Here is a 27,613-nt window from a genome sequence, read left to right on the forward strand (position 1 = left end):
ACCTGCTCTGCGGCACGTGGGATTTTCCTGGACCAGGGCTCGAACCCGTGTCCCCTGCATTGGCAGGCGGATTCTGCCAATGCAGAATCCGCCTGCCAATGCGCCACCAGGGAAGCCCTCATAGGTGTTTTAAATTGTTTCTGATGTAATTATCATTTAAATTCAGAATCCATTGAATTTCAAGTCTTGTAAATAAACAATTCATTTTTTGAGGAAGGAGGGAAGGAAGGGAGGGAGGGAAGGAGGGAGAGTGGAAGGAAGGAAGGAAGGAAGGAAGGAAGGAAGACTTATACCATTTCTTTTTAAAAATTGTAGTTTCCCTAGTTTGGATGCCATGCTCACCAAACAATCTTCTGATTATGATTAGCTTCTATATAAGAAGCCTTCATCCATTTACTCACTCAACAAATATTTACTGAGTGCCTATTTTGTATTAGGCTTTATTCTAGGCGTGGGAGTACATCAGCAAACAAGAAATATTTCTAAGGGAGGAAGACAAATAATAAGGTTAATAAATAAACTATGTGATACGGTAGAGAGTGATACATACTATGGATAAAAATAAAGCAGAAAATGGGAATGAGGGTGATGGGGGCGGGGGGATTCTATATTTTAAGTTAGAGAAACAGCCCTAATCATGTATGTTATGATCCACAAGATAGTAGTCTTTTAATGGATTACAGTCTAGCTTTCTTTAAGCTGCAGTAAACTAAGTCTTTTTTGTGGGATGATAATGTTAATATGGTGATGAAATTATTTTTCATGCATTTCATACTTTTAAAAATTCAACACCATTTTTATAGGTAATTGGTCACTGAGCAAAAGGCAACCTGACAAGATGACGCTGAGTCCCCTACTTCCAATTGTCTTAGGTTAGGTTCCCTCCAAAGCAGACTGAGAGGAGGATTTGAGGTGGCGTTTTTAATTGGCAGGTGACCCCAGGAAGCTCTACTGGGGGACAGGTCCATGAGACAGGGAAGGGAAAGAAGCCACTGTGGTGTGTTAATGAGCAGACTTCAGCTGTGGGTGTGGGGCTCAGTCCCGTGAGGACCTCTGGGGACCATGTGGACCGAGCCCGAGGAGTGAGGAAGCTGGGGTGTATATCTGCCAATCCTGTCCATCACTGGCTGCGGGCTCCTCTGTTAGCATATCTAGAATACGGGAAGCATGAGGGTGGGGAATCAACAGTGTCTGCTACACTATGGCCAAAACCTCATTTTACTCTCCTAATTCAGAATTTTTAATATAGTGTCTAAACAGAGTCTAAGCTGGGATATTCCTTTTCCCAAATAAGCTCTCCACAGGGTGTGGAGAAAAGGGAACCCTCCTACGTTGTTGGTGGGAGTGTAAATAGGTGCAGCCACTATGGAGAACACTATGGAGATTCCTTAAAAAACTAAAAATAGGGCTTCCCTGGTGGCACAGTGGTTGAGAGTCCGCCTGCTGATGCAGGGGACGCGGGTTCGTGCCCCGGTCCGGGAGGATCCCACATGCCGCGGAGCGGCTGGGCCCGTGAGCCATGACTGCTGAGCCTGCGCGTCCGGAGCCTGTGCTCTGCAACGGGAGAGGCCACAACAGTTGAGAGGCCCGCGTACCGGGAAAAAAAAAAAAAAAAAAACTAAAAATAGAACTACCATACGACCACCAATCCCACTACTGGGCATACATCTGGAAAAAACCGTAATTCGAAAAGATACATGCACCCCAATGTTCACTGCAGCACTATTTTCAATAGCCAAGACATGGAAACAACCTAAATGTCCATCGACAGATAAATGGATAAAGAAGATGTGGTACATCACTCAGCCATAAAAAGGAACGAAATTGAGTTATTTGTAATGAGGTGGATGGAACTAGAGTCTGTCATACAGAGTGAAGTAAGTCAGAAAAAGAAAAACAAATACCGTGTGCTAACATACATATGTAATTTAAAAAACGGTACTGATGAACCTAGTGTCAGGGCAGGAATAATGACGCAGATGTAGAGAATGGACTTGAGGACACAGTGGGGGAAGGGGAAGCTGGGACAAAGTGATGGAGTAGCATTGACATATGTACACTACCAAGTGTAAAATAGCTAGCTAGTGGGAAGCAGCCGCATAGCACAGGGATATCAGCTTGATGCTTAGTGACGACTTAGAGGGGTGGGATAGGGAGGGTGGGAGGGAGGCTCAAGAGGGAGGGGATATGGGGATATATGTATGCATAAAGCTGATTCACTTTGTTGTAAAGCAGAAACTAACACAACACAACATATAAAGCAATTATACTCCAATAAAGGTGTTTAAAAAAAAAAGATATGGGGGCCTCCCTGGTGGCGCAGTGGTTCAGAATCTGCCTGCCAATGCAGGGGACACGGGTTCGAGCCCTGGCCTGGGAAGATCCCACATGCCGCGGAGCAACTAGCCCCGTAAGCCACAATTACTGAGCCTGCGCGTCTGGAGCCTGTGCTCCGCAACAAGAGAGGCCGCGATAGTGAGAGGCCCGCGCACCGTGATGAGGAGTGGCCTCCGCTTGCCGCAACTAGAGAAAGCCCTCGCACAGAAACAAAGACCCAACACAGCCATAAATTAATTAATTAATTAATTAATTAAATTTTTAAAAAAAGATATGGTATGTAAACGGAATACTACTCAGCCATTAAAAAAATGAAAGAATGCCATTTGCTGCAACATGGATGGACCTAGAGATTATCATACTAAGTGGAGTAAGTCAGACAGAGAAAGACAAATATCACTTATATGTGAAATCTAAACTATGACACAAATGAACTTATCTATGAAACAGAAACAGACTTATAGACATAGAAAACAGACTTGTGGTTGCCGGTGGCAGGGGAGGGGATGGATCGGGAGTTTGGGATTAGCAGATGCAAACTATTATATATAGGATGGATAAACAACAAGGTCCTACTATACAGCTCAGGGAACTATATTGAATATCCTGTGATAAACCATAATGGAAAAGAATATGAAAAAGAATGTATATATATGTGTGTGTATATATAACTGAATCACTGCTGTACAGCACAAATTAACACAACATTGTAAATCAACTATACTTCAATAAAATAAATTTTAAAACTTAAAAAAAAATAAGGGGACTTCCCTGGTGGCGCAGGGGTTAAGAATCTGCCTGCCAATGCAGGGGACAGGGGTTCGAGCCCTGGTCCAGGAAGATCCCACATGCCGTGGAGCAGCTAAGCCCGTGCTCCACAGCTACTGAGCCTGCACTCTACAGCCCGCGAGCCACAACTACTGAGATCACGTGCCACAACTACTGAAGTCCGTGCACCTAGAGCCCGTGCTCCACAACAAGAGAAGGCACAGCAATGAGAAGCCCACGCACTGCAACGAAGTGTAGCCCCTGATCGCAGCAACTAGAGAAAGCCTGCGCGCAGGAGCAGAAGACCCAATGCAGCCAAAAATAAAAATAAATAAATTTATTTTAAGAAATAAGCTCTCCATATTAGGATATAATATCATAGGTAAGATTGTGGGAAGAATGCTTAAAGTTATTCAAAGAGCAAGACTTACTTTTTTTTAAACATCTTTATTGGAGTATAATTGCTTTACAACGGTTAGTTTCTGCTTTATAACAGAGTGAATCAGCTGTACATATACATATATCCCCATATCTCCTCCCTCTTGCGTCTCCCTCCCACCCTCCCTATCCCACCACTCTAGGTGGTCACAAAGCGCCGAGCTGATATCCCTGTGCTATGCGGCTGCTTCCCACTAGCTATCTATTTTACATTTGGTAGTGTATATATGTCCATGCCACTCTCTCACTTTGTCCCAGCTTACCCTTCCCGCCCCCCGTGTCCTCAAGTCCATTCTCTACGTCTGCATCTGCCATCTGCGTCTTTAGAGCAAGACTATTTTCACACATCCTCAAAAGTTTCAGAAGCCCTAATTACCTGATGTGCTAATGACAAATCATTATTATCTATTCATTAAAGCAAGCCCTATGAGAACCACTAATGTGATTTAAATTCTTTAAAAATAATGAAGTTGCATTCTTTAGAAATAGTCTAAGATTTCTTTCCTTCTTCAAACTGAATTAATTTGAAATACTGCTGTGTTTTTTGGTTTTGCTTTTTGTTTGTTTTGTTGTTGTTACCAAATCTGATGACCTTCGTAGCAAATGGGCAACAGACAATGAAAATCTTTACATTCATTGTGCTGCAATGTTATAACATCAGTCAGGAGGACATTGGTCTTTCACGTGCTCTAACGTTAAAAGCAAAGAATTAAAATCATTTACACAGGCAATTGAACTGAATAGGGGCTGGAAATTGTGGCTCTCTTCTTTTGTCCACTTACCCCTTTTTGCAAAGGAGTTTCTTTGTGCTTCATTGGGGACCAGGTAACATGGAACCCCAGTGGTGACGTAAGAGTGAGCTCACAAGATCAGGAAGAAAGATGCTCAGGAAGTCACTTAAGTAAATGTTGTGGTGGAAATTGGAACGTCAGCAAATCTTAAGGCAATATTACTGTTCATGGACTATAGTCAGATGTACCCAGGTTCAAGCCTGGCTCTACTACTTACTAGCCTTGTGATCAAGGCTAATAAGTAGTAGCCTTACTTCCTCTCTCTAAGCCTCAGTTTCTTCACCTCTAAAATGGGGATTAAATAGGACTGCATCAAAAGGTTGTTGTGAAGAATAAAAGAGAGAATGTATTTTGGAGCACAAAACACAGCCCCTGGCACACAGTAAGCACACAGTACAGGTAGCTCAACCAAGAGGTCTGGGCAGTAGACTAGGGGTAACAGGGTTCAAAGGGGGTTTAGAACAGGTGGTCACCGCACTGAGCTCTGACAGCCATTGCTTCTGCAAAGGCCCTGGACTTTAAAAGCCTCTTTTCTTAGGCCATCCAGTACTCTCCAGATCAACTGATCTCTTGGTGCAGACACTCTGAGCATTAGGGACCCACCTGATTAAGGGGATGGTTGATTTCTTTGAGACACAACAAAGCTACATCAGTGCTCATGTCTGAATACAAGTCTTATCTTTCAGACAGTGCAGGTAACAGAAACTTGGCCAGACTAGAGTCCAAATTTCACCTCTGTTATTTCCTGTATGGCCTCAGCCAAATCACTTAGCTTCTCTGAGCCTTAGTTTCCTCATCTCTGAGTTAATGATCATACCCACTTGCAGACAACAAGGCATCTAAAGGGTGTCACAGGGCGGGTGCTTCAGTGATGCCTGGTATTCTCCTGACACACTTAAAGTCCATCAGAGAACGTTTACATCCAGGGGAATTTTACTAGAACGGGTCCTAAGTTTCACTATCCGGCCTTAAAATGAGGTCCAGGTCTCTTCTTCATCTAAGTTTTTACATACTCCCTAACAGATTGGGCAGAAGACCTGTATAGCAGCTTACACAAAGCCACAAACTTGGACTTACTTCTCATTTATTTGGTGATGGAGTCTTAAGTGTCTGCCACTCTGATTCAGTTCTTGACTTGATAATACTCTTCAGTTTGAAAGAACCATCCCTAACTGGAAATGACCCAATCTGAGACTGGTAGGGACCCACCCATCCTGTGAACTGAATCAAAACTCTTCTCTGCCAGGACATCAAACTGTATTTATTTGTGTTGGGGGATAATGGCCTCTTGACATTGCCAGCCTGGACCTGCCTCCTGGACTCTTATCCCACCCACCCACAGAAATATGCACACCACCTACTTAGGGATGGTCCCCACCAAGTGCTTGATAAGTCCAATATTTGTTCATGGTCTCAAACGTAAGTGTGGTCTTTAAAAAGGGATGCAGTGATATTTTTATGAGTGTTTAATATGGTTTCTCTTGCCTTTTCCAGGGAAAACAGAAGCCTATTTGGAAGCCATTAGAAAAAATATTGAATGGTTGAAGAAACACAACAAAAAAGAAAATAAAGAAGGTAAGGAATTAGTATTGTTATAAATTGCAAAGTTCTCCAATTTGTCAGGAGCTCTTATTTTTTATTTATTTTATTTTATTTTGGCCGAGCAGCTTGTGGGATCTTAGTTCCCCGACCAGGGATTGAACCCCGGCCCACAGCAGTGAAAGCATGGAGTCCTAACCACCAGGGAATTCCCAAGAGCTCTTATTAAAGATTCCCACAATTGGGCTTCCCTGGTGGCACAGTGGTTGAGAGTCCGCCTGCCGATGCAGGGGACACGGGTTCGTGCCCCGGGCCGGGAAGATCCCATATGTCGCGGAGCGGCTGGGCCCGTGAGCCATGGCCACTGAGCCTGCGCGTCCGGAGCCTGTGCTCCGCAATGGGAGAGGCCACAACAGTGAGAGGCCCGCGTACCACAAAAAAAAAAAAAAAAAGATTCCCACAATCAAATTAGGCTAAAGTCCCCTCTCGGGGCCCAAAAGACCCTAGGTGCTTCTCAGATGCGGAAGGGAATAGACCTCCATTTCTCTTATTTTTCAAATCAGCCTTTCAAGCAAAGGCATTTTCTTTTCTTTTCCATTTTATTATAAAAAATGTCAAACAGGAGCAGAGAGAACAGTATAATGAATTACCATGCATCCATCACCCACCTTCAATAATTATCAACATTTTGCCAATCTTGTTTTGTGTACCCACCCGCCCCCCTTCTCTTGGAATATCTTAAACAAAGACGTTTCCTGAGCACGTATTAGGTGCACCCTGCAGTCACGAAGGTAGTCGCTCACTTAGTTAAAACAAAACACAGAACCAGACTCCGTTCTGAGTGTAAGAGATGTGAAGGACCATAAGATGCAGCCCCTCACCCCCTGCCAGGTTGCTCACACCATCAATAAACCTCCGGTGGGCACTGCTCAGGGCTAACAGATAACATGGTGGTGCAAAGGAGGTGAGAGGAGGGGGCACATCTCCTTACATCGGGAGAAAGAGCTGCAGGAAAGCCTTTGCTGTAAAGGCAAGGAAGAATTTACGTACGAGTGAGGAGAGATAGAGGCAGAGGGAACACTGGTGCAAAGACATGAAGGGACAAAACAGAGTGATGCATTACAGGAACTGGAGCCAGTTTTTCAGGAGCACTGAGGTCTGCAGACAGGGCTGGGGAGGTGGGCAGCGGCCAAGTCAGGAGGAGGCTTGTGCACCCTGCAAAGGAGGTTAATTTTAGCCCAAGGGCTTAAAATTAGGGCTTAATTAGGTTAAGGACTGAGAAATCTCTCTGGCAGCAGTATGGTTACAGATTGAAAAAATAAAACCCCAGGGCTTCTCTGGTGCCGCAGTGGTTGAGAGTCTGCCTGCCGATGCAGGGGACACGGGTTCGTGCCCTGGTCCGGGAAGATCCCACATGCCGCAGAGCGGCTGGGCCTGTAAGCCATGGCCGCTGAGCCTACGCGTCTGGAGCCTGTGCTCTGCAACGGGAGAGGCCACAGCAGTGAGAGGCCCGCGTACAGCAAAAAAAATAAAAATAAGAATAAAAAAAAAAAAACCCCAGAAGCCAAGTGAGAGATAGGAAGTAAGGATCTGGAGCAGATGTAATGCGGCTTAAACCAAGGCAAAGCAGAGGAAATAAAGAAGAAGGGAGAGGCTCAAGAGCTATGTGGAGAGAGGATTCTAGTATGATTCCCAGGTGTCTGGCCAGAGCAGTTGCGAAGTGATGCTTTTAAAATGAGATTAGCATTGCTTTTCAAACTTGAAAATGCATTCAAATCACCTTTGGAGCTTCCAAATATCCTAATGCCCACAAGACCACTAAATCAAACTTGAGGGGCAGGGCCCAGGCATCAGTATTTTTTAAACTTTCATGATTCCACTGTGCAACCAAGTTTGAAAACCAATGAGATAGAACACAGTGGGAGCAAGAGGTATGTATTTTCAGCACCCCTTTAGCCTGTGATCATACAAGTTGAGTGAGATGGAAACAATTATCAGGTCTTCACACACACTTTATTTGGTTCAAAATGATACGAATTTCTGCGCTATCAGCTCCATTAAAGTTCACATGAACCATATTTCATCAAATCTGTCATTGACTGAAAAATGCACCATTGTTTCATGTACCACTACAGAAGAAAAATTAGAACATGCCATCAATTATGGCAAAGGCTTTAAACATTTTTTAAAGTTTATCTTAGAATCAGTGTAATACAGTACGTACCAAAATACATTCTGAAACCAATGTAAATTGTAGGGACCAACCATTTAGAGTATTTATGTTATTTCTTTCACTTACTAACACATGAATCTGACTCCTGGTCCTAATCTGCAACATCCTGCAATTCAGTCTTCCATTTCCAGAAACGACCAACCTAGTAAATCATGGAACCCTAGTGCATGCATATTGAAGGCTCTGTGAGCAAGCTTCCGAATGACAGTGGTGGGTATGAGGCTCCCTTCTGCCTCCAGGAAGTGAGGGTGACATGCAGTTCACCCTTCTGAAGGCAGAAACAGAGAGCTCTTCTTCCACTGCCTTCGTATGTGCTCTGCCTGACTTGGGCAATCTCTCAAAGCCTGTGGGGACCCAGTCCTAGAACCATACAGCTTCTGCAGCTGTGGGAGCAGGAAGTCTTACCATTAGTTCTGACCTTCCTTAACCTCTGCAGATGCCCTTTGCTTGACAGGGGCCTGGGTGACCTGAATCTCCTTCCCAAATCCAGGAAAGGGAAGTCCATGTGATGTGACAGTGAGGAAGATGATGAAATCTTATGGAGCCTTAAAAAGAAAGTTTGTACTTTTAGAAAAGTGAATTACAGCCCTTATCTCTTTTGAGCCTTACAGCCTTCAAACCTCCTTTAAGTAGCAAGTTAGCTACTCCTAGTGTACTCTAACAGCCAGCTAGGGCAGAGCTGGGATGGACTCCAATGGCCTTTCCTCTGCACCATGCCAGTTTTCCCATGGCACACAGTGACAGCCATGCCATCAAGAGACCATTTTTCCATTTCAAAAGAAAGCCAAATATTTTCCCGTTTGTCCATTCAAATCACCTGGACCACTTCACAGCTGTTTGGGGGAGTCTGCCTTTTGTCCCACTAAAGATATTGACCCAGAACCGATTCTGAAGAACCAGTGATGATTAAAAGGTGTCTCTTGGGCTTCCCTGGTGGCGCAGTGGTTGAGAGTCCGCCTGCCGATGCAGGGGACACGGGATGGTGCCCCAGTCCGGGAAGATCCCACATGCCGCGGAGCGGCTGGGCGCGTGAGCCATGGCCGCTAAGCCTGCGCGTCCGGAGCCTGTGCTCCGCAACGGGAGAGGCCACAACAGTGAGAGGCCCGCGTACCGCAAAAAAAAAAAAAAAAAAAAAAAAAGTGCCTCTTTGTGCCCTACGAGTCAGTCAGGAATCAGCTCGGGAGGTGCACACAGAATGTACACTCAGCTTGATTCTCTAACTCGCGCCTGAGAGAAAGGGAAAGAGTCAACAACCAAAACAAAACTGAGCCTTCAAACACTCATTGAATGTTCTGCACGTGTTAGATGCTTCATATTCACTACCTCAAGGCCGTAGAGTGGTCAAGGCAGTGACTACAGACCTGAATTCAGAACCTGACTCTATTATGACCGGAGCAAGTGACTTACCTCCTCTGTCCTGTTTCTTCATCTCTGAAACGGCGACAGTAATGCTTTCCTCATGGGGTTTTGTGAGGAGCAAATAAGATGATGGCTGTAAAGTGTCCAGGACTGGGAGTTCTCACTTCGATCCTCATGGCCGAGCCCAAACTGAAAGGAGCAAATGCCCTCCTGGGTGGAGAGAAAACAATCTCTCTCTGAGCCTCAGCTCACCACGGTATGATAAACACCTGGTGCCTGTACAGCGGTCCTTCAAGTCTGGTTTTCCTTTCATGCAGGGGCTTAAAGATGCCCGAGTGACCCAGGTTCAGCTTCTACTCAGGGTAGCTAAAGGTGGCCATAGAATGCTCTGAGCTTTTGTATCCCCCTCTCTCCTTTCTCCTCCATAGGATGTATTGTATGCAGCCACTAAAAATGGTGTTTCTGAGGAATATCAATGCTCACTGTGTAAACTGAGTGAAAGGAATTAGGTATAAGGTTGAATGTACGCTGTGATCATAACTGTGTTGAGAAAGATACATCCAAAAGCTAAAAGGAAAGAGAACAAAATATCCACTCTGGTTATCAATGATTAATAGATTTCAGGTGATTTCAATTTTATTTTCATGTTTCTGTATTTTCCATATTTTAAAACAATAAGCATATAACACTTAAAGAATCAAGGGAAGATGTGGGGTTTTTTTTCAAGCCTTCAGAAAGATGCCACCAGCCCCCTCCTTACTTGGTTGAGGATCTCTTGGTTTTTTGTGGACGGTTCAATGGTTTACCTAACTTTTTTGTTTAAGTCGGACAGAGGAACCACAAAGAGGTTATGGTTTCGTTTTTCACTCCATGCATGTAATTCAAACAACATGAAAATCAAGGTAATTCTTAATGCGGAAAAAAAAAGTGGGTTGTCACGGCAACATGGGCTTAACCAGTGTAACAAGTTCAAGTCAGAACACCTGGTTCTGATTATAACTTTTATATATATATAACTTTTACCAGCGGCGTGACCTTGAATAAGGCACTTAAGCTTTAGGGTCTTGTAACCCCAAGTGTGTTTCCTGAGCCAGCAGCATCAACATCTCCTGGACCTTGTTTAAAATGCAGAATCTGGGGCACCACCTCAGGCCTACTGAATACACATTTGCAACTTTCCAAAAGCCCCAGGTGATTGGTATAAATATTAAAGTCTGCCAAGGCCTGGTTTATGAGCCTGTTCCCTCTCTGGTCAAATGAGAGCTGTTCTCCCCATCTGAACACCTCGAAAAGTTGTGATGAAGAGCAGGTGGGATAACATAATGCGTGTAAACATGATTTGAAGCTGCAAACTACAGCACAAATGCCAAGAACTAAAATGCCTTCCAACGTGAAAGACAGGGCATGGTAATGATGTTCTACAAAATGCTTCTTCGTTAATGGTAATCACTGTAATGGGCTGTGCTTTCCTTATCTTTGCTCATGATACTCTAATGATATTTTCCAGATTATGACCTTTCAAAGATGAGGGACTTCATCAACCAACAAGCTGATGCTTATGTGGAGAAAGGCATCCTTGATAAAGAAGAAGCCGATGCCATTAAGCGTATTTACAGCACCCTGTAAAAATGGCAAATGACCCAAGAGTCTTTTAACTGTTTCAGAAAACATAGTGTAGCTTAAAACACTTCTAATTCTGTGATTAAAGTTATTTTGACCCAAGGATTATTAGAAAGTGCTGAATTTACAGTAGTTAATCTGTTAGAAGTGGTTAAAACATAGCTTTCTTGCCATAAAACTATCCAAAAAGTAAAGTTGTATGTAAGCTGAGATTTTGTATATAGAATCCTTATTTCCTTATAGATATACATTTTATAAGCAGATCTATGTTGCTTTGGAAAAGCCTGTAATGGACTGAACTTAAAACTGAACCCTCATCCCACTGTGTCACACATATAAGCACCCCCTGAAGAATTAGGGGGTTCTGTTTTCAAGGCATGCCGGGTACCAAAGCACCTCGTAGGATATCTCTGTTATAAGATGTCATTTCCATACCTCTTCCCTTTTGGGAGTTTAAATAAATTCACATTTCCTCATATAGCTTAAAGTACAGCCATCTGCTTTTTTGCCTGCTCCTGCTGGCTCTTTATCAGGCCCAATGGCACAGAAAGGAACCTGAAAAATGGGCATAGGATTTGCTGGATTTATTAACAATTCCCCCCCACTCTCAACATTTTCTATTAGTGAGTTTTCAGACATTGAGTTTTTCTCTTAAGAGGGATACTACCTATGTACTTTCCAAGACAAACGAGGTCATAAACGCTACATAAAGCAAGATAAAAATTGATGCCAGGTCTGAGTTATCTAAACGGAATTTGATCCAAGCCAAGGTTTCTCAACAGAGAGCAAGAGGGCCAGGAAGTAGGGTAGATATAGAGATAAAAATCATTCCCTCCCCTGTGAACCAAGCTGGTAGACGAGTTTCCCTAGAGGACAAGGTTAAAGAATGTCAGATCCCTGCAACCCCTCTTCCTCAGCCACCACCACCAACACAGTCCTGGAAACAACACACAGTGACCCAAGGTCCTCCGGAAACGTTAATGCTTTGAAAATGTATTATTCAGTATAAATTAAGTACATAAATATTTTTCTACACATTTCAGTTGAAAATCATAAAAATAACTTAATACTATGTATATCAGCTGGCACTACTTCAGATGGCTTCTGACACCTGTCTTGCATGGCCCTACCTCATATTCAGTTTTTGGTGAGGACCGGGGAACATACAGGAAAGCTACAAGAGGCTGTTTTCACAGGGAGGAGACCACTGCTGCTCTTCCCTACTCTCTCTAGAATTGCAAAAACAAAAACCACAGCCTGACACACACAGAAACAAAACTCAGTATGTTCTAGAGAAGCCCATACACGTTGGTGAATGGTGAGAGGGAACTAAAAACGTCTTTGCCGGAACTATACTTGCCAAAGCACAACGAGTCAGACTGCATGAGTCATCTTTGATAACATGGCTGACTCGACTTCATCATGGCCTGTAGTCCAAACACGCTGCTTCTGCATTAGACAGAATTAGATGATTATGACTCAAGCATTTTATCCATTCACTTTTCTATAGTTTATCTAAATATCTATGCAGTATTTTTAAAAATAAGACATTTACTAAGGGAGTTCATTGTAGCTTTCAGAGCACATTGACATTCCTTAGCTCCTACTAATAAGCAGGACAGAGGGAGCTCTTCAGTCCTGTTTCATACATGAGGTTCACAAAAAGAGCACTGGGGGCTTCCCTGGTGGCGCAGTGGTTGAGAGTCTGCCTGCCGATGCAGGGGATGCAGGTTCGTGCCCCGGTCTGGGAGGATCCCACGTGCCACGGAGCGGCTGGGCCCGTGAGCCATGGCCGCTGAGCCTGCGCGCCCGGAGCCGGTGCTCCACAACAGGAGAGGCCACAACAGTGAGAGGCCCGCGTACCACAAAAAAAAAAAAAAAAAAAAAAAAGAGAGAGCACTGGACATGCTCAAACTCTGATGGCCAAGAAGTGGTAAAGCCAGGATTAGAACCCAGGTTCTTGTCTTAGTTCCCTCCTCCACAGCACTTCTGTGTGCAAGGCAGCGACTAAAGAACTCTAGTCCAGGACGTTTCAACTGTGGTCTCAGTGAAATCAGTTTTTAGTAACTTGAAGATGAGGGAAGAGATGTTTTGGCTAGGAATTGCTAAGAGAGACCTTAGGCAAAAATAAAAGACTCAGAAAAATGTTTTTGAGATTGTGGTCTTCATTTCAAATTTGAACTTATGTCTTTTGGATAGTGTTTTTGGATTTGTGTCTTTTGCATTACTCTAAAATTTCAGATTATTTTATGTTAAATAGCATAAAAACTATTAACATTAAAAAAAAAAATCCCTGGACTTTTTTTTAGAGGCCTTAACCTTTTCTTACATACACAACTGTTTCCCTTCCTTTATTTTTTTCTTTTAGCTTTCTGCTTTTCCAACGACCTCCCCATAGTTCAGGTAGCGATGGATACAAGAAAATAGCAAAGCATGACAAGGAGATCACCCTACAGCAAAGATGATAATAACGTTAGGAAAAAGAAACATGAGAAATAAAAACAGAGGTTATCATGAGAAAAAATAATGAGGAAAAAACCCCAAAATACAAGGGATTGTGGACGTTATGAACAAACAAGAAATTCAAGACATGGGCAAACAGCTACTGTTTTCCCATTCATGTCCCTGTTAGTCTCAAGGGGTGGATATATGCAGTTCTGGTTCAACAAGTTCTGCTGCACCAACATCTAAGGGCACTTGTTTCCTGCTTAATGGAAGACTTGGAGGAGCAAGGCAGGGAGAAGATAATGAGGAAAAAGAAAAGGGAGAAGAGAAGGGAAACAATGTCCTTCTTGCCCCACAGGACGCAGACTCCTTTTGGGATGTTGGTGAGGGATAAATACAAGGAATTTTTGTGGAAGCTTAAAGATTTATTTAACCTGATACTTGAATAGAAATGGAGATCAAAAAAATTTAATTGCAAATAATACATTTCTTAAACTTTACTGCTGTAACCTGTACATATAAAAAACTAAGACAAATTATGTGAATAAAAACCTAACCCTTCAATTCAAATGAGCATTTGACTGTAAAATGCTGTAAAACATTCTATAAAGTGACTTATCAATGAAATCTAAGCTAAAATTCACCAGTGTGTCCAGTCATGGTGTTGTTTACTTCTTCTTTTGATATACTTCATATTTTCACTATATCTGAAACACACCAAGTCAGATATTATTTAAATGCAAAGGTTACTAGTAATTGCAATGTATTTGCTTTTAGATTATTGAAACCTTTTTCAAAACTACAGTAATAATAATAAAGACCATTAAAGTAGAGGAGAAGCTGTCACCATTTAAAACTATAATTTAAAAATCAATTTAATATTCCCATTTGTTGAAAAAAACTGAAGACTAAAATATGAAAACATAGTTTATTTTCTCATTCAGACTTTTGGAGTTTATTTTTACAAAATAGCAGACAAAATTTGTTTCTTTATAGTAATACAGAATATGTAATACATATCGAAATATATATATATATAGCACTTAAGTTATAAACACATAGCAAAATCAGCATCACTTAAACAGCAACCATGTTTTTCACATAATTAGGATTTCTCAGGAAATAAACATTTTTACCTTGAATATGTAAACAGTCTTTGTGGCTTTATGTCAACTAGTATTTACAAAAGCTAGTCTAAAAACTACCACCGCTTGCAAAAGTGATGAGCTTTAAGATACAATTTTGCTGTCATGCCATAATAAAGACTGAAAATCATGGAAAGCCAGAGGGAGCTAGTCACTTCAGTGCAATTGCTGTAGGTGGAACTACTTAATTGTGATTTAAAGATGTATGCTATGAGAATCCAAAAGGGATGCTTTTGAATCATCAGTTGTTGGTTTCTTTATGATCTAACCATCTCTTAACCCAGGTTAGATTATGCCCCCTGATCATCTAACTGTGATAGAGGGAAGCTGCAAAGAGACTTTCTTCATCTCTGAAAAAAAGAAACACAGCATAAATCAGTGTTTAAAAACTGTACTCAGAAAACGAACACACATATTCATTATACAACTTAATATCCACTTGCCAAAGAAGGGCAGGAGTTATATCAACTTATAATATCATGCATGCCTTGAAAGTTGTACAAAATGCAAACACTCACTAAGGAATATTTCATTGTCCCCATTTTACTGGTGTCTCAGTTATTGGAATAAAGAATGGTACTTGTTATATATTTGTATTTGTTTATATTATATAAGTTTATATTAAATTATAAATTAATTATATTCATATTTATATTTGTCTATATTTTTAATATTCTACCTCTTTCTCAAAAGGATTTGAGGTACCTACAACAAAAGGCATACATATACTATGAATAAAATAGAAATTAAAAATCACGACTAAGGAAAGGAGAAGGATACAAATATATTAACCATCAGCAATATTGTAGTAGTTGAACTGAGGACCAGTTTTGGCTGCGAGCTCCCTGGTAGCCAGGGCAAAAAAGAAAACACAATAGGTTGTGCCATTCTTGGAATGATAAAGGAAGAAGGAAACCAATTCTATAGGAGAGAGAAAGTTTTGCCCTAGTACCAAATTAAAGAACAAAGAAAAAAAGTTCACATGAGATCTTATATAGGAAACACCTGGTAACAAGTAATAACTGTCTGGCAAGTTTTATAAAGAACAGTATTTTACAAGTAATCTATAGGGCACTGCTTCCTCTGACGGTGTCAACTAGATGTCTACTTGGATGCTCTCCAGAACTACTAGCGGGACAGTTATGCTATTAAAGCAAAGAAGTAAACTTTTTATACGAAGTAACAAAAACAAAAGCATTGCAACAGATAAAGCTTTATGCAGAATGCAGTAGCTCTGTTTAGACTTTATACATTAAAAATGCCTGTCTAGGGCTTCCCTGGTGGCGCAGTGGTTGAGAGTCCGCCTGCCGATGCAGGGGACACGGGTTTGTGCCCCGGTCCGGGAAGATTCCACATGCCGCAGAGCGGCTGGGCCCGTGAGCCATGGCCGCTGAGCCTGCGCGTCCGGAGCCTGTGCTCCGCAACGGGAGAGGCCGCGGCAGTGAGAGGCCCGCGTACCGCAAAAAAAAAAAAAAAAAAAAAAAAAAGCCCGTCTAGAATGAAAATCTACCTTTTAAAGCAAAAAAAGAAAAGAGAATTTGACCAAGCAAGGACATCTTAAGAGTAGTTTGTTCAGCCTCTGACATTTTTCCAGCATATTTTTACCTGCTCTCTTCCTTCAGTTTCTTGGCTGCCTGTGTTGATAACTTAATCTGCAAGTCCAGCCTTTGCAGGAAATCTCTGGCTGACACTTCCTCGGGCTGCATGGGCTGAGCATCAGATTCTTGAGGACTGGGAGAGGAAAGGTCTTCCCCAGCCGCTACCAGGTCTTCTTCATGAGAAAAACTATCAACTGTTTCATTTTCTGGAGAATCTATTGAGTTAAGTCCATTAAACAGCAAAGGCTTCTCTGATATAACTGGGATGTTCAAAGTTTTCTTCAGAAATATACAATCATTGGTAAACAGTTTATTTGCCCTTTTAATCTGCTCCATCTAAAATATTTTAAAAAAGCAACAGAGTTACATATAAATAAATCCAAGAGTAGGGTTTATTATACAACACAAAATAAAATATTCATAAGCAAAATGTGTGCAATGCTATCTCTGGATCTGAAATTCTTAATTCGGGGTTAGTCACCTCTCCAGATACCCCCAGTTATTTCAAGAGGTGCCAGAAAATTCTCTTTCACAATTTTATAAGAAGAAAGACTAGTTTTTTCCCTGCTATATTATTTCCCCTACAAGGCAGCTTTTACCAAGCAGCCTTAAATCCCTGAAGTTAAAAAATGTAGGATATTTAGCACTTATTTAATACACTTCAATCTTATTTTAACATTTCTATTATCTGATTTAAAAAAACAAAATTCTTAGTGCTGTGATTTTCCTTATGGAGTGCTTCCCATCTCTAGAATTGCGTTTGGTAAATTTAATGGATACAGGAGGTGGTAAAGAAAAAAGTACAACGAGAATTAGGAAGAATGGTATAGGCTGGGGCTGCAGTCATTAAGAAAGCCCTCACGGAGAAGGTGGGGTTCTGATTTTGATTCTTTTGACTTTAGACGGACCTTGAAGAATGGGTAGAAGTGGGACAGGTAAGGAAAACAGGTAGGGAGCACTTTACATAGAGTATCTTATTTTTTCTACCTTACAGATTAGGTATCTGAAGATCCACTTTTCAAATAAAAGAAACAAAACTCAAGGAGATTATGTACCATGGAATCATCATGCAACTAGCAGATGAAGAAGACAGAATTTAATACAGGTTTCAAAACTTCAAACTCTTTCATACCCTGTGAATTCCTCCAAACCAAAGAAATGGGGATAGCAGGTAGGGGTGAAAGGGGGAATGGAATTTACGTATGTTACCTCATTTAACTTTGCTAACAGAACTGCAAGCTAGATATTATCACCTCCTTTTTACAGATGAAGAAAGGGAGACTCAAGGGAGTTAAGTGGCACGCCTAAGTCCACAAATGTGGGTGAGTGCAGACAGGACTCTTGCAGAGCTGTCGGAGAAATACCTACCCTCATGTTCATCACACCTGACTATCATGCATCTGCAGACTTCTCCACCCAACTAGCCTGGGAACTCGCACCATGCTAGGTTCTTTACATGCACTGTACCATCTAATTTTCTTGTGAGGTATTGTCACCAAGACAGCTTGGTACAACAGCGAAGCACACAGGCTTGGGAATGTGACAGAGCTAATTTCAAATCCCAGCTCCACCAACACGAACTGTCTGAACATAAGCGTGTTACTTCTCTCATTGAGCCTATTTCCTCATGTGTAAGACAGGTATCATCTACCCCTCACAGGGTTGTTGGAAGGATTAAATGAGAGTTTATACATGTATATGCATAGAGGATATGGATGTAGGTGTAAAGATATAGGTGTGAAAGGGAGAGACAGTTTAGCAGTAAATGGTACTTACTGTCCATTTTCCTATGAAGAAATTAAGGCACACAAGAGATGACTGATTTGACCAAGTGCATATGGCTCCGCAACTGGATAAGCCAGAATTTCCGTCTGACTCTAAAGTCCATATGTACAACACCAAGATTAAAGTGCATGACTAATGGAACCCAATTCTGGGATCCTTTAATGCCAAATTGACTGAGTGAAAAAATTAGATTTCCACTTCAAAGAGCCTGAAAAAATAATGGTTGAATAAGATGGGCCCTGCTCCTCCTGCGTTCTAGCTCTAAGGTGAATCCACACAAATAGTACATTCAATGCTTTCTTTTTTCATTTAAAGATACTACTTTAAAGTATCTTTTGTGTAGGGTGGTCTTTTATGTTCTAGTTTCTAGTTAAAAGAGAGAAGGCAAGGGTGAGAAAGAACATGAATAGGCAGGTACACTTTTAGAGACAGAATTAACATCTAAAAATCCTAAGTGTCTCTGGTCTAGTTTAGGCTTAGATGTGAGCAAATTAAAGAACTTGAAAACTTACCCATAGCAGGTTCAGGTATATCCTAATCTGCCTTTAGTACCTCTTGTTTTCACCACCTAGCATCCACGCCCTCCATCTCTCTTAGTATAAGGGCTTCCAGGGGCACTGAGTCCTCCCCTGGCTCCAGGGTAAGCACATGACTCATTCCTGCCCTTTGAAGTATCACAGTGCCCCGGCTCCTGAAAGGTCACAGTCCCATCTCGGAACAATTCAGAGATGCAAGGAGACTTCTGCTGAGTCTGGGAGGTGAGGGACCTCTATTTTTTCTGTGAGAAAGAGACGGGCCTGGAGCTGCTGGCAGCCATCCTTCCACCACAAGGAACCTAACAACAATGCCACCTTGAAGGAGAGCGATCAGACCTCTGAATCAAAGCCTGAAGCCAGAATACCCTCGCACCCTTCAGTTCCAGTAATGAGCCAGTAAATGCCACTCTGTTTTGTTTTTATTGCTTAGGCCAACTTGAGTTTTCTGTCACTTGTAAATGAAAGAACCCTCACTGATACAGTACCCTTGAAATACTTATTGACAGGGGCCTACAACTGCTAACAGACACTGTTTCCTGGGAATGATGATGGAAGACAGAAACAGCCAGGAACACCGGGATCTGATTGCTGAAGCTGGGCTGGGAACATCAGCCGTTAACTGTGAATTCCCTCAGGTCAAGACCGGTTATTTCTAGAGCCTCCCAGGTTTAACAAAGATCTTATGCACACTAAGTGCTTAGGATGGATGGATTAATTAATTAATTAATAATTAATACAGGTCAGAGAAACAGGCATAAAAGATGAACCCAGAGAAGTAACCAGGAAGGGGTGGTAAGTTATCTGTTTTGTTGGTTATTCTCCCTTTAAACCCACCCTCACCTCCCAATCCATCCCCCAGTCTTCTTGAACTTGTTCTAACTGCAGGAGGCTGACCTCTTCAGAACTGCACTCCCCAAACCCCCTTGTTCTTGGAATTCCAGTCAGTGTTCCCAAGGAAGTCACCAGCAGAACAACCACACCATGACTCTGGTGCCTCTACAGCATCCCTCTACAGCAGAGCTCCTACCAGGCAGCCCCTTGTCCACTCCTCCCGTTCTCCTTGGTGTCGGGTACCCCACTCCTTCCCCTGGCTCTCAGGCCTAGCGGTAATGTCTCCCTGCTGTTGCTGCTCTCGGGTGCTGCATCATCCCTTCCTGGTTCTCTTAATCCTATTCACACTTCTATAAATGTCCCTGCATTAAACCCTCTCTGGCCACACCCTTGGAGTGCGCTAAATGTATTCTGTGGGGACACTGATACATCCATCACTCAGAGCAAGACAGGCCATCATAGCCAGGCAAGGGGCCGAAGACAGGAAGCACAAGACAAATGGACTGAGTAAAAGGCTGCGTGTAGTCAGGGAGTCCACAGGGAGTGAAGGGCAGGGCTCTCCTAGCTCTCATGCATGCCATTCTACCATTGATTCACCAATAGAACTGCCTCTTTTAACAAGTCTATGAGCTTCCCAATGTCAGGAACTGCTTCTTCTCCATCTCAGCATTGCCAGCAAGCATTTAAGGTGTATGTTGACCATTATGGTCTAGACTCTAAGATGACACATGGTTGCCAGCATCAAGGACATCAGGGATGTCCAGACATAGTTAGCATCAAGGTGGGAACCAATCTAAGGATGGGCAGATTTGAAACTGAAGGTGAAAACAGATAAAAGAGGTTAATATAAGGTAGTACTTAGAAACAAGGGCTCTGGGGCCATACTTTCCAGGTTCAAATCCTGGCTTTACCACTTTCTAATCATCCCCTATGTCTATTTTCTTTTCTGTAAAGTAAGGAAAATAGTACTTTCCACACAATATGATTATTATGAGAATTAAATGAGTTAATTCATGTAAAACACTTAGAACAATGCATGGCACACAAAAATGTTAGCAACTATCATTAAACTTGGTTAAAAGTGAGAAAACAAGTAAGGGCAGATCCTAACATGTATTCAGCAAATAAGGAGGAAGTAGGTAGGAATTTTCTCTCCATAAAAAATATTTCTGGGCTTCCCTGGTGGCGCAGTGGTTGAGAGTCCGCCTGCCGATGCAGGGGACGACATGGATTCGAGCCCCGGTCCGGGAGGATCCCACATGCCACGGAGCGGCTGGGCCCGTGAGCCATGGCCACTGGGCCTGCGCGTCCAGAGCCTGTGCTCCGCAGCAGGAGAGGCCACAACAGTGAGAGGCCCGCGTACCGCAAAAAAAAAAAAAAAAAAAATTCTCCCACAAAGTAAAAACATGTAAGAAAATTTCATATAAATAAGCCCAGATGAATAACATAATATACTGTCACTGCCCTGAGGTCTGAGCGTTTTTTTTTCATAAGGTATTTAATTTGATCTTAACTCGTTCTCCTTTACAACCATAGGCTCCAAACTCTATTACCAGTAGTGAAGTTAAGGAATGAAACCAGCTACACAAAAAGCCAGGGGAAAAAAAAAAAAAAGGAGTCCTTCCAGAAAGAGTAGTTACAAGGCCCCAGAGCAGGAAAAAGTGGTGTGGCTGAAATAGGGAGTAATGAGCAAGCTGCAGGCCACTCATATAATAAATAAAATTTGGATTTTACTTTAAATGTGATGGGAAACCATTGGAGGGTAAAGGAAGGGAGTGACATGATTTGAATATCACTCCAGCAGCTTTATGGAAAATGGATTGGTAAGAAAGAGGCATTAGTGGAAACAGGAAGCTCAGTTACGGAAGAAACTGCAATAGCACAGATAAGAAATATAAATAATCCCAAACAGTGAAATGATATTTTAATTTGCTTTGGAATGTTTTATGCTTTTATCTGAACTTGGATGGGTCTAATGTTCTGGGAATTTCACCTCACATTAAACTAAGAAAAGTCATGATCCAATACAAGGAAGAGCTGAAAAACTCTACAGCTTTACCACCTGCCCTCTGTTCAATATCTCCTACTACCCAATGAACGCTGAGAATAGAAAGTGTGACCTTTTCAAAGTGATGCAGAACTACCCTCAGTTTCTTGAGAGCAAATGACTAGTGGAGGAGATACAGCAACCAAATGCTTTCATTTTAAAACTGTCTCCTAATCAGGATGGAGTAGCATGATTCAGTGAAATTTACCATCTGCTTACTAAGAAACAATTTATGGAATAATCAAGTAAGAGCTGACAGGATGGCCACAAGGTCTACCCTGGTGAAATCAGGTAGAACAAATACCATCAACAACTTGTTTAAAATGATTCCCCTGTAAATACATTTGTAAAGGTGAATTCACTGGGGAGGGAACTCACAAAACATCCCCACCCCCAAGTTATCTCAACAGCTGCCGCTGGGCATGATCAAGAACTCTCCCCAAAGGCTACTTTCGATCAGCTTCATTAGGCCACCTGCCTAACTGGGGATGCAACATTCAAAGCTTCTTTTTCTTCCTCTCCATTCCTTAAAAAAAGACAAACTGTTCTGAAAACATTTCAGGACACATGATAACTAACATTTACACAGCACTGTGTTTGCTTATGGAATATTTCCATATACACACAACTCTCAGTTGATTATTATCATCATTATAGAGGAAAAGACTTAAACATAAAAGCATTCTCTCAAGATCATGTTCTAGTAAGTGCTGGATTCAACCTCCTCACTCCGCTGTCTCCTATTAAGTGCTAGGTGTTGGTGGCTATCAGCCTCCTCCATTGCCAGGTGCTAATAATAAGGGATAGGATTTTTTCTTCTCCATGCTATCTCAGAAGAATATATGAGATCCCATTTATGAAATGTCCAGAAAAGGCAAATCTATAGATTAGAAAGCTGATTCATGGTTATCTGGGACAATAGAAGAGAATGGGGAGTAAGGGATCTTTTCGGGGTGATGGAACTGTTCTAAAACTGGATTGTGGTGAGGGTTGCACAACTCTGTAAATTTACTAAAAGTCCTTGAATTGTACACTTAAGATGGGTGAATTTTGTAATATGTAAATTATGTATCAATAAAGCTGTTTTTAAACAAAGAATGCATGAGAATCTATTAAAACCTAAAACTACTAAGGGCTACTTTACCATACTTCTTACAACAGGTGGCACTATTTAGTTATGGTTCTCTTCCCTTTGACCAGCAAAGGTCAACAATTTCCAGCAAGAGCAGGAGCTAAAGTTATAAACACAAAAGTTTTATATACACTTATATTTCTAACTCACCGCACTTGTTCCCCCTAAAATGATAATCATTTCACCTTTTCTCAGCAAGGTGACATCTGATAGGAGAAGTGTGAAGAAGCAAGTGGGCTTAGCAGCTCATTGGAGGAGAAAGAGAAGACCCCGGGAATAAAATTGGATAGGAAATGACTCAGGATATGGGGGGCAATGGTCTGGAGAGGGTAGAGGACAGGGAAGTTTCCAGGGGGTAACAAAAAGATGAAGAAAAAGTTTGTGAAAATAACAGTTTCCCTCACTGCCTCTCACCCACTTTCAGTTTATATACAGGGCTTCCTAACAAAAAGTTCACAGCAGCTGCCTGGAGCTGGTCAGTTCCCTCCAGAGGCTTGCCTCCAACTGAAAGGAGCTGGGATCACCACAAAAGACTGGGTTGGGGGAGGAGACTTAATGTCTCAGTGGAGATGAGCAAAGCCCAGGAAATTCCAGCCCAAGCAAGTCTGTGTCTGAGATTTGAATTACACTGAATAGTTTCTCAATTGATCCCCAGCAGTTTCAGTTTCTCTCTGTGAGGTCTTCCACCGCCATACCATTTGAAATTGCAGCTACCTCCAGCAGCCCTGTCTCCTTTCCCTGATTAATTTTTTTTTCATTTTGCTTATCAACACCTGATATATAACATATTTTGTTTACTTACTAACTGTCTCCACTGACTAAAATATAAGCTCCATGAGGGCATGGATTTTTATTTATTCACTAAGGTATCACCAGAAAGGTAGAAGCTGGGAAAAAAGAGGAAAGAAAAATCAGATGAATGATAAACACTGTTGAGAAAACAAAACAGGAAAGGGGGAGGGGCACTGGGATGAGGGAGGGTTGCAGTATGACATGGAGTGGTCAGGAAGGCCTCAGGGAGGAGACATTTATGCAGACTTGAAGGCAGTGAGGGAGCAAGTCACACAGCCAATATCAGCTACGTGATTTGTAGGTCCCAGAGAAAAGTGAAAATGTGGGGCATTTGTTCACAAATTATTAAAAATGTCAACAGTAACAGCAGAGCATTAAGTGCAGGGCTCTTCTCGACATGGGGCCTATGTGACTACACAGGTCCCACATCTGCACGTACCTGGGGCCCTGCATGCAGCTGTCAGGGAAAGTGTTCCCAACAGATGGATGGAACAGCAAGGGCAAAGACCCCAAGAAGGGACAGCATTGGGAAAGAGCAAAGAGACCCTGCTTGTAAAACAGGAACATTCCTGGGCTCCTTTACTGGATATTCTGATCCAGCAGGTTCAAGGTAGGCTCTAAATTTCCAACATCTCATCACCTACTCCTTTAAACACTAATTTAAATACAATGTGGGTGGGACTGCCCTGGTGGTCTAGTGGTTGGGACTCTGAGCTTCCACAGCAGGTGGTGTGGGTTGGATCCCTGGGGCTGGGAGGGGGGACTAGTATCCCCATGCTGCGCAGCCAAAAAAAAAAAAACCAAAAACAGTCTAAATACGATGTGGGTGATCTTGGCAGTCAATATTAGAAACTTAACTCACTCAACTTCTCTCTGTTCAGTCGGGGAATGAAAAAAACCTTTCTGCCTTTTTAACTTCCACCTGAAATATCAATTTCAATGAGTAAATCCGATTAATGTCTGTAGTTAATATCTGCAAGAATATCAGTTCACTGTTATGGTGATTATCTTCACTTTCACTAGTTCTATAGAACCAGTGGAAAGAGTCTCTTACAATTTCATCAACTAGAGTTCAGGGTCCAAAGTAAATGAGAACCAGTGATTCTCAACCAACAGTGAGTGCTTCTCAGGGAATATCTGGCTATTTCTGGATGGGGGGGAGGGGGGCAGGGCTACGGGTATCTAGTGGGCAGAGGCCAGAGATGCTGCTAAACATCCTACAATGCACAGAACAGCCCCCCAAGACAAAGAATTATCCAGTCTAGTATCAATAGGGCTGCAGTTGAGAAACCCTGAAACAGACTGTCTGCGGCTACAGATTATAGTTCCCAATTCATTACACTTGAGCTTAACATCTTAAAATCAAGTCTTTATAAAGGTAATGAAAAACCTGATTTATGCTTTAATGAAAAGGGATAAATTTATAAGTAACAGGATCTACATCAGTGAAAACAGGAATTAGAAAGCATTTGATCAGGACTTACCTGATGGCGCAGTGGTTTAGAATCCGCCTGCCAATGCAGGCGACACAGATTTGAGCCCTGGTCTGGGAAGATCCCACATGCCACAGAGCAACTAAGCCCCTGTGCCACAACTACTAAGCCTGTGCTCTAGAGCTACTGAGCCTGCACTCTAGAGCCTTCGAGCCACAACTACTGAGTCTGTGAGCCACAACTACTGAAGCCTGCGCGCCTAGAGCCTGTGCTCCGCAACAAGAGAAGCCACCACAGTGAGAAACCCAAGCACTGCAACGAAGCATAGCTCCCGCTCGCCACAACTAGAGCAAGCCCGCACTCAGCAATGAAGAAACGACGCAGCCAAAAATAAATTAAATAAATAAATTTATCTTTTAAAAAAAGAAAGAAAGCATTTGATCAAAGGTGGAGAACCTCAGTGAGCAGATGTTCAGGAGCTCTGAGCAACCCAAATGAAGTCATGGAGGGCAGTGGGATGCAGAGAGATTGCTGTGGGTAGGGACCAGGAAAACAACACTTCTCTGGGTATCATGGATTCCTAGGTGCAGTCAGCCTAGCCTAGTAGATAAGATGCACAGAAACCAGACAGAAAAGACCTCCCTTCTTCAGTAATCAAGATGCTAAGAGAGCTCTTGATAAGACTAGGATAAAAGTAAGGATGGAGGGCTTCCCTGGTGGCACAGTGGTTGAGAGTCCGCCTGCCGATGCAGGAGACACGGGTTCGTGCCCCAGTCCGGGAAGACCCACATGCCGCGGAGCAGCTAGGCCCATGAGCCACGGCCGCTGAGCCTGCGCGTCCAGAGCGTGTGCTCCGCAACGGGAGAGGCCACAACAGTGAAAGGCCCACGTACCGCAAAATAAATAAATAAATAAATAAGGATGGAAATCAGAAGTAATACCTAGAGCAAAGCAAATGCTTTGTCACTGTGATAATTCAAGCTGGTCTCAATGAATAAGCATACTTGGAAAATATCCTCACCTCTCATCCACGTTCACATCTGTAAAAAGGAGATTAATTACACCTATCTCCAAGACTTACTAAGAAAATCAAACTGAATAAGAACAAGATGGAACAAGACAAATGCAATGCCTGGCACACAACAGGCATTCAGCAGAAAGAGTAGCTGCTGGTACTTCCCAACGCTGCTTTCCTCTGGCTCTGACTCAAACCAGGCCCCATGAATGCAAATACAAGAATTGAAGTTCTATGTTCACTTTTAGAAACTCCCAAGAGGGCAGAATAGGACTAACCATGGCATGAAGTCTCCAGTACATGCCTGCACAGCAAGATCCCTGCTCTCAAAATGTTGAAAGGATAGAAGGACCTGCCAGGTAAACACATACCAGCATGGGTGTGCAAAGGAGATGACTCAGTCTCTGTCACTGGTGAAGGGCCAGAAAGAGTTTCACTTAAAGAGAACGATAAAGATAAGATCACCTTTCTTCCCATTGCTGTCTAGGGTGCTTCAGGAAGGAACATTGAAAACTGATATAGAGCTCAAATGTAAAAAGGCCATCACATAGTTCAGAGTTAATTATAAGTAATTTTAATGAAACAATATGTTCCCTCAGCTTTCCATGTTCTTCCCAGAGGTGTAATGCAATAGGCCCAAGACACACACACTTATAAATTTATAATAAACACAGCTCTGCAGCTCACCTAGACCACATTCTTGGCCGCTGCTTAGCGACAGGAGTCACATTCACAGTTGCCAGTGAGCCCAGGGGTGTAATTTCACTTCTAAATGAAGAAGCATAATCAATAGAAACAGAACCATCCTGCGGGAACAACTGTACCCTTCCTGACTCATCACAGCGATTGTTTACCCAGAAAACAAAATTCTCTGCCCAAGTCCACACCTCAGTTCGGCTTTCAGGAAATATATAGCAGTACGACCGGGACTCAAAATCGGGCGAATTTGGCTCCCAGGGTGCCAACGCCCTGGTCCTCTTTGACCTTCCTTCCTCACGCGGCAGATCCGGTCTGAGTACAGGCAGGGCATCGAGAACTGGATGCACCCACCCGGGGAGGGAGCCTTGGCGGCCCGCCCCTCTGGCTGCAGGACAGGCTCTGGCGACCGTAGCTGTCCCGGCAGCGCGCGCTGGGCAAGCGCTCGGGGCCGAGCCGCCAAGGACGGCTGGCTACCTCCCCTACGCCCCGATACTCGCTGCGCCCCCGCCCGCAGCCACCAGCACTGCTCACCGAGACTCCGTACTTGAGCGCGATGCCCTGCAGCGTGTCGCCGGGGCGCACCCGATGCTCCACATGGCGCTCGATGACGCCGGCGCCCAGCGGCGCCCGCACGCTGGCCGTGCTGCCGTACGAGCGGGTCTTGGTGCGCGCCAGGCTCAGCGACAGCTCGGCCTCCTCGGCCTCGGAGAGCGAGCGCGACGGTGGCGGCGGCGAGGGGGCCGAGGGCCGGGGCGTGCGGGGTCCGGCTGCCCGCAGGGACCGCTCGGGCGAGGAATCAGCCATGGGTCCTGCGGAGGCCGCCAGGTCGGGAAGCTCGCCAAGAGGGCGGCGCCTCGTCCGCCGCCGCCTCCTCTTCCTCCTCACAGGGGCTGCGGAAGGCCGTTCCGCGGGGACGGCGGGCTGGAGGCCGCGGCGGAAAGCTGCGGACCGGCCATGGTGGGCACCTGCTCCTACGCGTTCCGCCTTCCCCAGCGCACCTGCAGAGAGGAGAGCGAAACGAGCTCCAGCTGCTGCCCCGCCGACGCCCCGGCTCCACCCTGCGCGCCGGG

General features: G+C 43.4%; 2 protein-coding genes across 5 annotated transcripts in view; one reads left to right on the top strand and one right to left on the bottom strand.

The window, feature by feature from the left end:
- Positions 1-11,557, top strand: part of SCG3 (secretogranin III) — a 38,436-nt gene extending 26,879 nt beyond the window's left edge. The window contains exons 11-12 of the mRNA XM_060169209.1: positions 5,829-5,909; positions 10,973-11,557. Coding sequence (XP_060025192.1) covers positions 5,829-5,909; positions 10,973-11,091 — 200 coding nt within the window. The 3' untranslated portion in view covers positions 11,092-11,557. The remainder of the gene's footprint in view (positions 1-5,828; positions 5,910-10,972) is intronic.
- Positions 11,558-14,489: 2,932 nt separating this feature from the next.
- On the bottom strand, positions 14,490-27,519 carry LYSMD2 (LysM domain containing 2). 4 transcript variants are annotated; one of them, XM_060169250.1, is made up of 4 exons: positions 27,075-27,208; positions 26,532-26,612; positions 16,281-16,609; positions 14,490-15,025 (listed from the first exon to the last, which is right to left on the bottom strand). In XM_060169250.1, exons 3-4 carry the CDS (start codon positions 16,607-16,609, stop codon positions 14,983-14,985), a joined length of 372 nt encoding a protein of 123 aa, XP_060025233.1. In that variant the 5' UTR covers positions 26,532-26,612; positions 27,075-27,208; the 3' UTR covers positions 14,490-14,982. The 4 variants fall into 4 exon arrangements, with proteins under 4 accessions (XP_060025233.1, XP_060025223.1, XP_060025206.1 ...); XM_060169240.1 differs by lacking the exon at positions 27,075-27,208 and adding an exon at positions 26,732-26,996; XM_060169223.1 differs by lacking the exon at positions 26,532-26,612 and having other exon boundaries at positions 27,075-27,519.
- Positions 27,520-27,613: the final 94 nt, after the last annotated feature.

This window comes from Lagenorhynchus albirostris, chromosome 1 (genome assembly GCF_949774975.1).
Source record: "Lagenorhynchus albirostris chromosome 1, mLagAlb1.1, whole genome shotgun sequence".
NCBI classification, from domain to species: Eukaryota; Metazoa; Chordata; class Mammalia; order Artiodactyla; family Delphinidae; genus Lagenorhynchus; species Lagenorhynchus albirostris.